The sequence below is a fragment of the Rhinolophus hipposideros genome, assembly GCF_964194185.1.
Source record: "Rhinolophus hipposideros genome assembly, chromosome: 3".
NCBI classification, from domain to species: Eukaryota; Metazoa; Chordata; class Mammalia; order Chiroptera; family Rhinolophidae; genus Rhinolophus; species Rhinolophus hipposideros.
Genome location: NC_138049.1, coordinates 17,605,353 through 17,619,317, shown reverse-complemented (window position 1 = coordinate 17,619,317; position 13,965 = coordinate 17,605,353). Strand labels below are relative to the sequence as shown.

Here is a 13,965-nt window from a genome sequence, read left to right as displayed (position 1 = left end):
TGGAAATTTAAAAAAATCTCAACAATCCATATGGAAAAAATGATTTAATGGAAGGGGAAACTCTATCAAGGTCATAGATATCATCAAATTCTAGAAATGAGCTCTTGGCTTTACTGATAAATATACTGATATTAGTCATTGACACTTAATTTTGGTAAGGACCATTAAAGGTTATTTAGTTGAACCAAATAAGAATCTGATACTTGTTTACATCTAGCATACTTTGTCTGTTTATGTTTGGTTTGGTTTTTACTTTTAGCTCCACTGAAGACCTTTCTCCTGAGACTAAGTTTGAATTTTGAAGATAGCTCTAAATGATGCATTTTGAGTCAATATGCAGAAAGACATTCTTTCTCCGTTTAACTATTATTCCTAAATTGCAAATTTAAGATTGCAACAAACATAGCCACTCCCTGTCTCTAATAACTCATCTCCTCTATCCTCTCATTTTAACTCATTTTAGAAAAAAACATTGAGAGAATGAGGAGGAGAATGTAGATCTGTATGAACAGAAGAATAGTTTCAATGGTCCCTTTTGTGGTATTGTTTTCCTCTCTTAATGATTCCTGATCTTTGAATATTTCTCCAAATTATCTATGTCTCTTCTTAGTTACGGTTCTCAGAATTGAATGCAGCCTTTAAAGGAAATTTTGACCCATCTAAATATAAGGAAGATCATTACTCCATTGTCTTGTAGCCAATGCCTGCATTGGCATTTGGCATCTGTAGGCATTTTGACACATATGTAACCTATTTTAGGTCAACATTTTTCAATGTATATCCACAGAGCTAGTGTTCGTCAAGATAGTAATTTATTTTATGTAAAAATAAATAGCGTTCTAAGGTTAAAAACAATAAAAACAGTGTTAAAATAGTTTTCATTCAGAATCATTTGCCATATGTTTTCATAATAGTTCAAAAACCATAAACTGTGATTTGGAATACTCATCTGTAAGATCTCTCAATACAGGGAATTCTATTATGCTACTATTTTACTCAAGAGTCTTAAAGTCATTTAGAATAATCCAGGTCCTCTCTTACAATCCTGTCATCCCTGGTTTAGCCGTAAGTTTTCACTTACCAATATCCTACCTTTTTATGACTACATTTTTTCCCTCTCAAAATTATTCTCTGAGTCTAGACAAACACAAAATAAGTTATAGGATTTTGTTTTGCTTTTTTAATGCATTAGTATGATAAGCTCAAATAATAATTAAAATAGCAATAAATCTGTGCATTACATTTTGCAAGTAAAAATAGCCTACATGATTTATCTTCCTTTTTCATTGCCCCAGACATAATATCAAAAGGTCCATATTGGTGTGGCAACTCTCATCTCATTATGAGTATTGGAATTCTGGTTAATATTCCTAGACATGTATTGCAATGTTATGAATTCATTCTGTCTTGTATGTTTGTAATTTTTTCTTTTGGAAATCTAAACACCTCAGACAGCCTGCTCTGCCATTGAGAGCAACTGGAATGCAAATCTGTTTTTTTCTTCCTTATTAGGATTATCTGGAATTATTAAGTCAGAATTATTTTGAGCTTTTGTATCGCATTATGATATTATGGTTCTTTGTATCTCATTATCATCTCTTGCTTCACTGACTCCTTGGCCAGATATCCAATTATGTTGAATCAAGGTATCGCCCACTATGACATTACCACTTTCCCAAGATTCTTACCTGCTTCTTTTCTCCAATCTAAAGAACTCATCTCCAGACTCACATCTGGATTTCATGGAACCAGATATGCTGTTAATTTAATAGATTTACCTGCCAATTGTCATCCTAAGGGAACTACATTTTCATAAACTCTTCTGCTTTTCTCATCTCACATTTAGAGAGATAATTCTGAGAAGACAAGGAAATTAAGTAGGAAGCTATTGGGCTACTCCAGGATGACACAATGATAAAAAATCTGCGTTAGAAATCATTAAAAGAATTAGAAGAAAATATAGTAATTATCCACTACAGTTAAGCATTGGGGTTTACAGCTAGAGAGCCATACCTCAAAAGTGTTAGAGTTATTCATTTTTTCTGTAAACATGTAAGATGATGCTTTCTAAGAGGGATTTCAAAACATAATGCTAGTTATTTGATGTTTATCAAAAGATCTTGGGATCTTTATACATATCAAGGTAATACAGCATTTTAGTACTACTGTTAAACCATATGTTATGCTTTGAAGAGATAGTGTAACTTCTATGTAATTCTTCTTTCTTATAGAAAGGATACACCTTTGTGGCTGAAGTATATACTGGTGACACACATGTGTCTGCCTCACGATGGAAATTGCGTCTCATTGGTTCTTATAATCCACTCCCATGCCTCTCTCGAGACTTTCCATGCAATGCCTTTGCCATAAAGGAAATCAGAGATTACTATATGCCCAATGATAAGAAAATCTTATTCAGGTATAAGTACACGACAGAAGGTGAAATGCGTTCCTTTTAAAATATTAAGTTTTTATTTTATTATTTTATTTTAAACAATATTATTAAAAATAATAAATTCTGTTCTAAAACTTGGAGTCACTTTCTATATTCTCTTGGAAACAATTAATTTAGGGAGTAATGTGAGTATATAAGTATTATGTAGAATCTAGCCTATGTGGTTACATATAATGGTAATGATACTTTCTTAGTCTTAAGAAAGTATCTAACAAAAGTCTATTTGACTTTTGTTAAACATCCTCCATAATACTCCTTCCTCTTAGTACGTCCTCCTTGTTCTGCTTGATCTTTGGCTAGTCTCTTGTGTGGGTTTCTCCTTATCTGCCAACTAAATTTCTTTCCATGAATGGCCTTATTATGGGCTCCACTCTGTTTCATTAACCAGTCCTTTTGATTCTAATTTTGGCATACCTCTGGTCTCTATGCCCTCTCTCTAGTCTCAATGTACTTCTACTGTTTCATTGTATTTTGTCTATAGAAATACTGTTTTCTGGAACCCATGGCTCCATTATATTCCTCTCTCTCTCTCTCTCTCTCTCTCTCTCTGTCTCTTTATGAATTTACATATCCATTGTTTACTACCACAATGGTTACCTTCCTAATACAGATTTAAAAATGTGATTTCCCTTCTTTAAAATCTTTGCCGAGCTTCCATTGGCTGTAGAATAAAATCCAAACCACACTGTACGATATTTAACACTTTTGCCCAGCCACCACACATTGGGGCCTGATGAAAATAAACACCATCTCCTGATATATATGCCACGTGATTTTATTTTGCTCATGCCTTTTCTCTTGTCTTGGGATATCCTATCTCTGGTTCTCTACATAGCAAAATCTATCACTTTTAACGATGCTTTTCAATAGCCAGATCCTTTGTGCTTAAACTTCCAAATACAATAGTTGGTCCGGGTCATATTTCTATAGTCCTTTCTTCTTTCTGAGAATATGACATATTCAGTTTTAGCTGGTTAATTCCACATCAGCTTTTATGAGAATTAACATTCATTGAAGGCAGGAACCATGTTTTATCCATATACGAGTAGGACCTAACATAGTGCCTGATACATCACTGTCGTTTATTAAATATTTGGTGTTATTAAGTGAGTTGTTTGAATACTTATCATCTGGTTTTTAATATATACACAAAAATTTTGGAAAATTAGTCATTCATAATCCAAAAACCCAGAAACAATGATTATTAGTATTCTGTTGTATTTTCTTATAGTGTTTTTTCTACTCACACTTTAAAATTATTAAAATCATAACATAATTAAAGTTTTGTCATCTGATCTTTTTACTTAACATTATAGTGTGAGCATTTCTCGATGTCATTAAGACATTTTTGTGAACTCTTTTTCATGATTGTCTAGTAATATGGATATACAATAATTGACTTGGTTATTGGTTATTCTTTATTGTTATAAATTTTCATTTTTTTCTACAGTATGAATAGAGAGGGAACAGGTATATTTTATTGTTAAATATTAAATTTCTGATTATTGTCTAAGGATTTATTATACTAAAGAGATTATACGTTTTAAAGACTCCATACATATTGGTAAATTGATTTTCCAAAGGAAAACCTAACTATGTTGACAATATATAAGCAAATAATAATTTATTATACTCTGGCTGATTTTTCCCTTTTAAATTCTTATTTATTTGTACGTTTAGACTTGTTTCCCTTTAAAAAATATAAGTACACTTTTGGAATAAAAATAATCAGCAATAAAATTAAATTACAGAACAATATATACAGTATGTGCCAAGTATGTTTTCTGACATTTATATTTGTTAATATATTCTATGTGTAAGTAAAAGTTTAGAGAAAATACTAAAAGAAAATACATAAACTGAGGACAATAGCAGGGATGAAAGATTCTCTTTTCAAGCTGGCTGCTTTTTGTAACAGATTTGCTTATTGCCGGTTAGAAAGCAAGCAAGAAAAAGGAGAAAAGGAAGGAAATACACCAGTAACTGAAAATGAGAATTGTGATAAAAATGTTTTAACTACTATGATAGGAAACCATTGTATAGCATAGTGGGGTCACTATAAACCAAGAAGTGATATTTAACCTGATACCAAAGTTAGTCCCAGAAGCTGGTCCTAAAGCTGTCAAGGAGGGGGGACTGTGAGGCGGGAACTCCTTGACAAGTGTATGTGAAAGTTCATAAATTAAAGAGAAGATGACCTTTTCATGGAACTAAAGACATTTGTTTTATTTGCTAAGTGGGGTTCCAGGGTACTGTGGCAAGTGGGAAGGCCGGCGAGATTAGCAGAGTCCTTACCTAAAGGGCTTCAGAAGGCAAGAGATTTAGATTTTACCTTAGAAGCAATTTAAGAAAAATGGCATTAATAAACTTGGGTTAGAAAATTTTGTCTGCAAAGCATCAATTGAAAACATTTTAAATATAATTTCTAAGAACAAAAAAAAATGTTAGAACCATATTATTTTGAAATTATACTTAATCACAAAAGGTATGGAATATGAAAAACAAGTGGTCACTCAAAAGACTGCAGTGCATTGAATGGATGAAGGGGAGCATAACTGGAGACAGGGAAACCAGCCAGGTAGAAGCTTTGAAACAACCCAGGTGTGAGATGATGGCAACCTGGTTGCTGGGGGATGACATACCAAAGTCCCACAAACTGTCAAAGTAGATGACTTACACAACAGAAATGTATCATCTCTCTGGATGCTAGAAATATGAGAGAAAAATATCAGCAGGGTTGGTTTCCACCAAGCGTCATTGGGGAGAAACTATTCCATGCTTTCTCCTAGCTTCTGAGGAATCCTGGTAATCTTTGGACTTCTTTGCCTGGTAGTTATCACTACAACCTTTGCATTAATCTTCATGTAGCAGTCTCCCTGTACCTCTCTGTTTCCAAATTTCCCTTTCTTATAAGAATTCCAGTTATATTGGATTAAGGCCCACCCTAATGTCCTCATTTTTACTTGATTACTTCTGAAAAAGATGACATCCTGAGATACTGGGGGTTAGGTCTCCAATATAGCTTTTTTTTTGTGGGAGGGGGAATACAATTTAATACATAATAATGACAGTGGATCTAGAGAGAAGAGAAGGGATTTTAAGATATCGAGGAAGTAAAATTGACAACCTTGGTTGATTTGGACCGCTGGGGTATGATTTTGGGGAATGTTGAAGAGTAGGTGTCATTTACTTAGATAGAAGTTAGAAAGTGAGGACTGTATTTGCAGGTTGGACAATAGGAAGACAATTCACTTTTAGGTGTGAAATATGATAGACCAATGAAAATGTACAATTCCCTAGGGAGCTGGGCTAGAGACACAGATATGGGAATCATTATTCTGTTTCTTCCCATGGAAGTGCCCAGGAAAGTTTGTACAGTGAAAGTCGGGACAGAATACTAACCTTATCTGTCATTTATGGGAATGTCAATGGGAGAGAAGAAAAAAAAAGCTTCCCCAAAAAGGATGTACAGAAGATGTCATGCTCATAGGGGAAGAGTGTTTAAGGGGGAAATGAGAGTTGATTCAATCTTGTCAAATTCTCCTGGGAGGTCAAGGAAGATGAGAACTGAAGCTTCTGTATGGTGGTGACAAGCTGCTTGAAACTGGCAAAAGCCAGTTTAGCACCTCTATCTGGGCAGAGTGGAGTGCTGTGAGCTATTAGAAGGTGAGGAGATGAGGACAGTGGAAGTTGTCTCCTTAGGTGGAGAGCTGGGAAGGAATGAAATAGAGCAAAGTCTGGGCTGCAGGATTGACTGGAGATTTTGTTTGTTTGTTTGTTTTGATCTGTTTTTAAGATGGATGAGACCTGCAAGTGTACAAAAAACAACAAGAGGAATCAAGCGGGGAAGTCTTTAAGATATAGGAAAGATAGGATATTCAGAAAAGCCAATTTTAGAGAAATGGAAAGTTGATAGGATCCTGAGCATTTGCAAGGATTCATCTAGATTAAAGGGTGGGGGGAGGGGGAGAAAAAAACGAAACAAAACAGAAACACTTAATTTTGCTAAGAGAGGAGTTGGGATGGAGTTAGACTGTACGTTCCAGTTTTTTTGCCAGAGGTTCCCAACTCCCACGGTCAAGGGCGAGAATGCAGGTGGTGGGTTCTACTTTTGACTTCTCTGTATTTGGTGAATCAAAGAAAACGCTGTTAGCAGTGAGGCTTCAGGGGTACTGTCTTTTGACAGTTGGGCTCTTTGTCCACACATAATGGAAAGGTTTGGTGTGGCAATAGTTTGCAGATCTATCGAGTTTCATAAGTGAGTGCATACCATATCCAAACAAAAAGTGACATTTCCTGTTTGGAATTTGCTGATAATAAATGTCCTATACTTATTTCATTTTACCATAGTATGCTGGAAATTTTGCCCACGTGTATAATAGCACTAATATTTCCAGGATTTTGGTCAACTTTGCAAAGTGGTTTTACTTTTAGATTATGTGGTCAGTAAATTATAGTTTGCTTTACTTACTTAAAGGAAAGACCAATAGACTTGCTTATAAATTTGAATGTTTTTCTTTCTAGGTATTCAGTTAAAGTTGTATTGCCACATCTTGTAACAATACAGGTGCGCACATCCAAACCAGATGTATTCGTCAAGCTACAGATCTTAGAAAATGAAGAAACTATTGTGAGCACCATTGGGAAAGGCCAAGCTATAATCCCAGCATTTAACTTCCTGGGGAGTGAGAATGCTTTGAGTTCCCAGTGTAAGTTTGGCTTTTCAAAATCAGTTATTTATAAATTGGTATTTATTTTACAGAACTGAGTTATTAATTAACGACATAAAATTATTTCTGAAATAATGGATAACAGTGATATGGTGAAATACATATTGTTATTTCAGGAACTTGATTCTGACTATAAAAAGAACACCAGCCTAACGTAGAAAAATAGAAAATTATAAACAAGGGAACAAGAAATCCGTTGTAATCATTCTATCCAGAAAAAAATACCCTTAATATTTTAGCTTTTGTACCTCTATTCTTCATTTTCTCATTTTAAACAAAACTTGGATTTTACTTATTTTGATAATTGATATTTCTTCTTAAAACTATAACTTTTTTTTTTCTAATTTGTGGCATTGGCTGGGACCTCCAAATGTATGTTAAATAAGAGTGATGATGATATGTTTCCTTTCCTTAAATAGGAAAGCTTATAGAATTTACCATTAAGTACTATGTTTGTTGTTGACTTCTAATAAAATTTAAGAAAGTTCCTTTGTTTGTTGTTGACTTCTTCATAAAATTTAAGAAAGTTACTTTGAGTGATAGATAAGAATTTTAATATGGAATGGGTTTTGAACTTTATTAATTAGTTTTCTGTGGTTTATAGACATCGTCAAGTTTTTACCCCTTTAAATTTTATAAATTAATTTTTAATTTGGAACGCTTCTTAGAATAAAACATATTTGCTTAAGATTTTTAATACATTCCTATATTTAGAATATAGTTTTATTTAGTTTGTTGGATCGTATCAATAACTATGGGTGTTTTTCTTTGTGTATGCATTGTGCACTACTCTTGAGGTTCTCAAGTTAGAATTATGACAAATTTTTAAAATTAATTTTGAAACTTTCAAACTTTGGAAGCCATTTAAATACTTACTATAGGAGTCATTTGGTTTTTAATAGTTTATTAGATTTGATCTAAAAACTAAGTCTAATGTTTTCAGGGCATAAGTTTTCCTTTATTTTTAATTACCTTTTTAATAATTTCAATGTTTATTTTTACCAAACTTTTTTCATTTTAACAGTATGTATTTTTATTTAAAAGTGACAGTTTTACTTAGTATTTCACATGTATCTGCATATATCTGTATACAGGAGTCTTTTAACTTTTTAAAATTTCTTCTGGATATGTTTCCATAACCATTTTTAAATATTATTTATTTGGGTTTTTAAAATGTATTTTTGATCAGACTTTTAAGAGATTTCCCTGTTTTTGATTTATTAGATTGAATTTGGATTCATCACTCAAGCCTAATGGCTCTTTTATATTTATAATCTATTTTATCGATATTCACATTTAACATTTAAACCTTTCCCTATACTTTTAAATTTTATCTATTGTTCTTTATTCTAGTTTCACCAGTTGAAAGTTTAATTCATGTTTTAAGTTTTATTTTTAAATAAAACAAATTTAATAATGTACATTTTCCCAGTCTAGCTATATATATTATATTTGTAGGAAGCCAGAATGCCCATTTTATATATAGTGTTATAATAGTTGGCCACGGCTTATTATTTAACTTTGATTTTTCTCTTTAACTTTAGACATTTATAAATTTTTGCAATTTCCAAATAATAAAATTGTTTTGGCTAGTCTTTTGTTATGAATAGCTAATTAAATTTTGTAGAGTTAAAGAGTGTGGCTTATCTATTTTCTATTTTGGGAATTTGATGCTTTCCCTGTGACTTGATTCAAATCAGTTTTGGTTACTGTTACAGTGAGGTTTGTAAAGAAAACATATGCTCTATTTTGGAGATAAATAGTTTAATGACTAAATACACGCACTCTCTAATAAAAATAAAACCTGCTAATTGTGATATTTAAAAATTTCAAGATTGTCACATTTTATCTTACTGGCATGTAAGTTTTTGAGAAAAGTATGTTAAGATCTTCTACATTCTTTGTAAAATCTGTAAATATTTATGTCTAGTATTTTTTAGTTTTGCATATTTCTATGCTGTGTTGCCAGTTGCATAAAGTTCCACGTTTGCTTTATATATTTTGATGTTGTATTTTTAAAATGAATATAAAGCAGGCTTTCAACTTTAATAGGTTGTCTGATATTAACATTGATTCTTCCATTTATCATTTGCCTGTTCATTTGTGTTCATCCATTTAGTCTTTCAATCCTTCTCTAATAAATGGATATTTTTTTCTACTCAGTCCAAGATTCTAGTCTCTAAAATAAAGTAATATAATTCATCTACATTTATTTGGATAAATATACTTTTCCTGAATTCTGCCATTATGTTTTATTTTATGATTGATTATATCTTCTCATTGACATTTGCGTAACTATTTGGTAGTCAGCACTCTTCCTGAACTCCTAATAGTGTTTATGTTCATACCTTAAGTGTACAAGAAAATTACTAAAAACAACTGTCTCGTTATTTGTATTATTTATTATTAATATAATAATATTAATAATATTATTATATTTTTATTTTTATTATTTATATGTTTCTTTTTTTTTTTAAATAGATGTACCCAAGCACAACTCTTTTTCCTCTCTTATTAACCCTGGCAACAATGTGTGAGTTGTCATTAGCCCAGGGATATGTCTTTTCAATATGAATAAGAATTTGGAGGAGCAGAGAATTGAGAAGATCACAGCTCACATTTCCATCACAATACATTAGTTTTACCTGTTCTAGAAGCTCATGAAATTGAAAGCATGTAAATAGTCTTTCACACTGGTATTTTTTGCTCAGTATAATGTTTTTAAGATATATACATGTTGCTAATCCTTTCCTTTTTATATTGTGGAGTATTATGCTATTGTATGGAGTCTAGATTATGCTCTGCACTGAAAGAGTTTGAATTTTTTTCTGGCAGACAGTTTATTTACAGTTTATCTTAATCCAATCAAGACTTGTTCTAAGCTTTCTTAAATCAAGTCTAGAATTTTCATTACTCTAGGGTTAGGGTAGCTTTACCCTTAAAGAATAGCCTTTCTTGAGCCTCAGCTGAATGCCCTGTGTATTCATTAAATTTCCTTCATTTTGTCAGAATTCCAATGTCTCCTAACAACTGCACAACCTTCAGAATCTTCATTATGCTCATGCTCTCCCAGTAGTTGTTTGCCACGCCCTGTTAGGTGTTTGTACAGATGACGTTTAGAAGTCAGTTAAAGACTCAGGTGGAACCCTGTGCATATTTCTGGGCTGCTCAGATGCCTCCTCTCTGGTACTCTGCCTCACAAATTGCAGTTGTCTCAAAAGGTCCAAACTCAAATATTTACTTCCTGAATGTGACAATACTGCGGTTCACTGTTTGAAGTCTAATTCCTTGTGCCACAGTTAACTTTCTGGCAAGCAGAAATCTAGGGAAGTGGAGAGATCATCTTATACGTTTCCCTTTTCTCAAGGATCACAGTCCTGGGCTATCTGTTGCCCAATGCTGCAAACCGTTGATTTATACATTTCGTTCAATTTCATCATTTGTTATTCTATGAGAATAAATCCAATGCCCATTGTTCTGTCATAGATGAAATTGGAATTTCCCTGTGTCATTCACTTATGTTCCCTCAATACACATTTAATGATTTAATTAAAAACATACAGCACATTTTTACTTTTATCCCTCCCAGTGGTACTTATATTATTGTTATTTACAAAATAATGTAGAAATTAAAAATTAAAGTGAAAGTTTTTAATAAGTGTGATAACATATACACACAGACTATTAAACACTAAAGAAGTCACATTATGTTTATTAGTTTAGCGCCATTTGAATGGCACAGAATGACTGAAATATTGTTGAATTATTGCATATTATTTTAGCAATCACTGGTTGCTCAGAAGATACATTGTTCTGTGCAAGTCACATACTTTTATAGTGAGTTTCTTTAAGGCCAGAATATTTCCAGGAAGCCAGTGATTTTTTTTTTTTTATCTCCTTAAAACAAAACAAATTGATGTGTTCTTTTGAGTGTCTTATAAAGATATACAATGTAGTCAATACTGAGTATGCATTTCACATATTTTAACTTAAACATAATATTTTTTCTATTCAGCTAGCAAACAAATTATTTTAAGTCATGTTTCATCCAAGAAAGAGCAAGAATTGTACAAGAAGAAATTTGCCCAGAGCAGTCAGAAATCCTATAAGGGCAGACCTGGAAGTGCAGTAGCAGACTCTGGTCAGTCCATTTTAGAAGATGAAACTATGAGTGTGGCCACTGTAGAAGAAAGTGCCAGCACACACCAGCAGGTATGTTTACATTATTCAATGATACTGATCCTAAAAATCTAACATAAATCACAATAATGCTCTTCCTAAAAACTGTCAATGTATAATTATTTCAATATGAAATGCCATCAGTGCATAATCAGAATTGAAGAATTAGACAATTATTGAACAATTTCTCTGTGCCAAGGTTTTCAAATATGTGACAAATTTATTCTGTATATTAACCCTGTAATGTAAATGTACTTATCTTGTTATATGAGTTATAAAAGGCTACATAACTTTGAAAAGGGTCACATATTAATACAAACTGATTTGTATGACTTAATTAAAGAAATGGAAAACAATGCATATACCATAACTTAATGCAACAGAAGAAAACATGACCTATGCATTACAAAATAAAAAAATTAAGACAATAAAATGGCAGATATAAATCTTAATAAGACAACAATTACAATAAATACAAATTGATTACTAATCAATTAAAAAGTAAAAAATTTAAAGTTAGATGAAAACCAGGATCCAACTATAAGTAGTCTAAAAGGGATGCTTTCAAACTAAAGGCACAGAAAGCTTAAAGTTAAACCAAGAGAGAGCTATGATAACATCTTAATATCTCAATATATAGAATTCATGAAGGACATTACACATAAATACAAGGAAGAATAAAGCAAATATTATCATAACAAACATACAAGTACCTAACTACTCAGACTTGATGGATAAAAAGCAAAAACTACAGAGAAAAAGAAGTAAGCTAACGATTAATAGTTGAAGAGTTGAACACACACCTCTCAGAAACTGATAGATCAAGGTGGAAAAGTAAAATACTTATGACTGTTAGGATTTGAAAATTTTAGTTATAAGCTTAATCCTTTAGATATCTGTATAGAACACTTAACATAATAAACAGAAAACATTTTTTTCATAACACACACAGGAAGCCTCAATAAAAAAACAAACTATTGTATTGATTTGAACAAAAAAATGCAATGATATAGAAATTAATAAACAGCTTAAAATCCCATAAATGTGGAAACAAAATAAGATAAAGTAATCCTCTATTTTTGATGTTCAAAAGAACATCAAAAAAGGATTATGAAATATGCGTACTCAAAACAATAAAAGGCTATAAATCAAAATTTGTAAGCTACATCTAAAGTAGCATTCAGTAAAATGTTAACTTTCAAAATTAATTCATCAAAAGCATGAATGATTTTAAAAAGCACCAAATGAGCTAAGCTACTTCAACAAAAAGTTAGAAAAAGAGCAAAAGAAAAAAAATTTAATAACAATGAGGAACAAAATATAGGAAGATTAATAAACACTTAATTTTAAAAAGAATAATAAAGTAGACATGCTTATCATAAGACCAATCAAGAAAGAAACTATACACAAATCAAATACCTAACAAAAAAATAGGATTGAGGTACAACTCCAAACAACAGGTTTCTTAACAACAACAACAACAACAAAATTAAAGTGTTATTCACAACTCTATGCTAGCAAATTTAAAACTTAGAAAAAATAGCATGGTAAGTTACTAGGTTAAGCGGAGGAATGGCAAAACTGCCTCACTATAAAATAGAAAAAAAAAATAATAATAATGAAGAAGGAGAAGGAGAAAAAGAAGAAGAAGAAATAAAACTGAAATGATCATTTAAGTCTTATCTTTCCAAAAAGCCATAGACCCAGCTGTCTTTATTGGATAGATCTAATAGACTTTCAAGAAGTAAATTGTTCTACAAAACAGAAAAACAGGATAAACTTTCTAATCTTTTCTCAGAGATTAATGTAATCCTAATTCCAAAACTGATGAGTAACAAAAATAAAAGAAATAAATTTTATTTACAAGCATGGATGCAAAAATTATAAATATTAGAATATATAGCAGGTCTTGGTGGGGAGGTGAGGATACACTTTTATAGAGTGTGGTGTTATAGAGTTTCAAGAACATCTGATAGTACTTAATTAAATTATGATTGTATGATCCAGAATAGCATACATTCATCATACGTTTAAAATAATAAATTCCTAGGAACATATTATATTTATTCTTACTGATTTTGCTTAAACATTGCATTTTATTTCAGATTTACAAGTATATTATACAGTGTTTGGTATTGTATAACAGTTGGCCTCTCACCGAAAGTCAGCTGATGTTTGTTCAAGCACTAAAAGACTTAGAGAAAAATGATAACAAAGGTATGTCACTCTAAATATTATTTATGCATGTTATATTTTGTATAAATATTTAATAGTAAATTTGTCGTGTGGTTATTAACACATATTGCTTACAATCTATGACATTTCCTGTATTGTTATTTGATTACATGTTGCAAATTTTTTACTAGCTTGGTTTATAAAGACCAAAAATATGAGATCGGACAATTAAGTTCTCGAGCTTGTTGCAACGATGTTGCTAACCTTTTCTGTTATCAGAGAGATTATTTATTATGAATTTCTACTAACTGGACAAACAGTTAACCAAGTTTACTATTTGGAAGTGCTGAAAAGGCTGCGTGAAAAAGTTAGGTAAAAATGACCTGAACTTTGTGCCAAAATTCATGGCTCTTGCATCATGACAAT

General features: G+C 31.7%; 1 protein-coding gene across 1 annotated transcript in view; it reads left to right on the top strand.

Annotated features, from left to right (window-relative positions):
* Positions 1-13,965, top strand: part of ADGB (androglobin) — a 134,219-nt gene that overhangs the window by 91,806 nt on the left and 28,448 nt on the right. The window contains exons 26-29 of the mRNA XM_081045108.1: positions 2,232-2,419; positions 6,980-7,164; positions 11,201-11,397; positions 13,470-13,581. Of these exons, the coding sequence (XP_080901234.1) occupies positions 2,232-2,419; positions 6,980-7,164; positions 11,201-11,397; positions 13,470-13,581 (682 nt within the window). The remainder of the gene's footprint in view (positions 1-2,231; positions 2,420-6,979; positions 7,165-11,200; positions 11,398-13,469; positions 13,582-13,965) is intronic.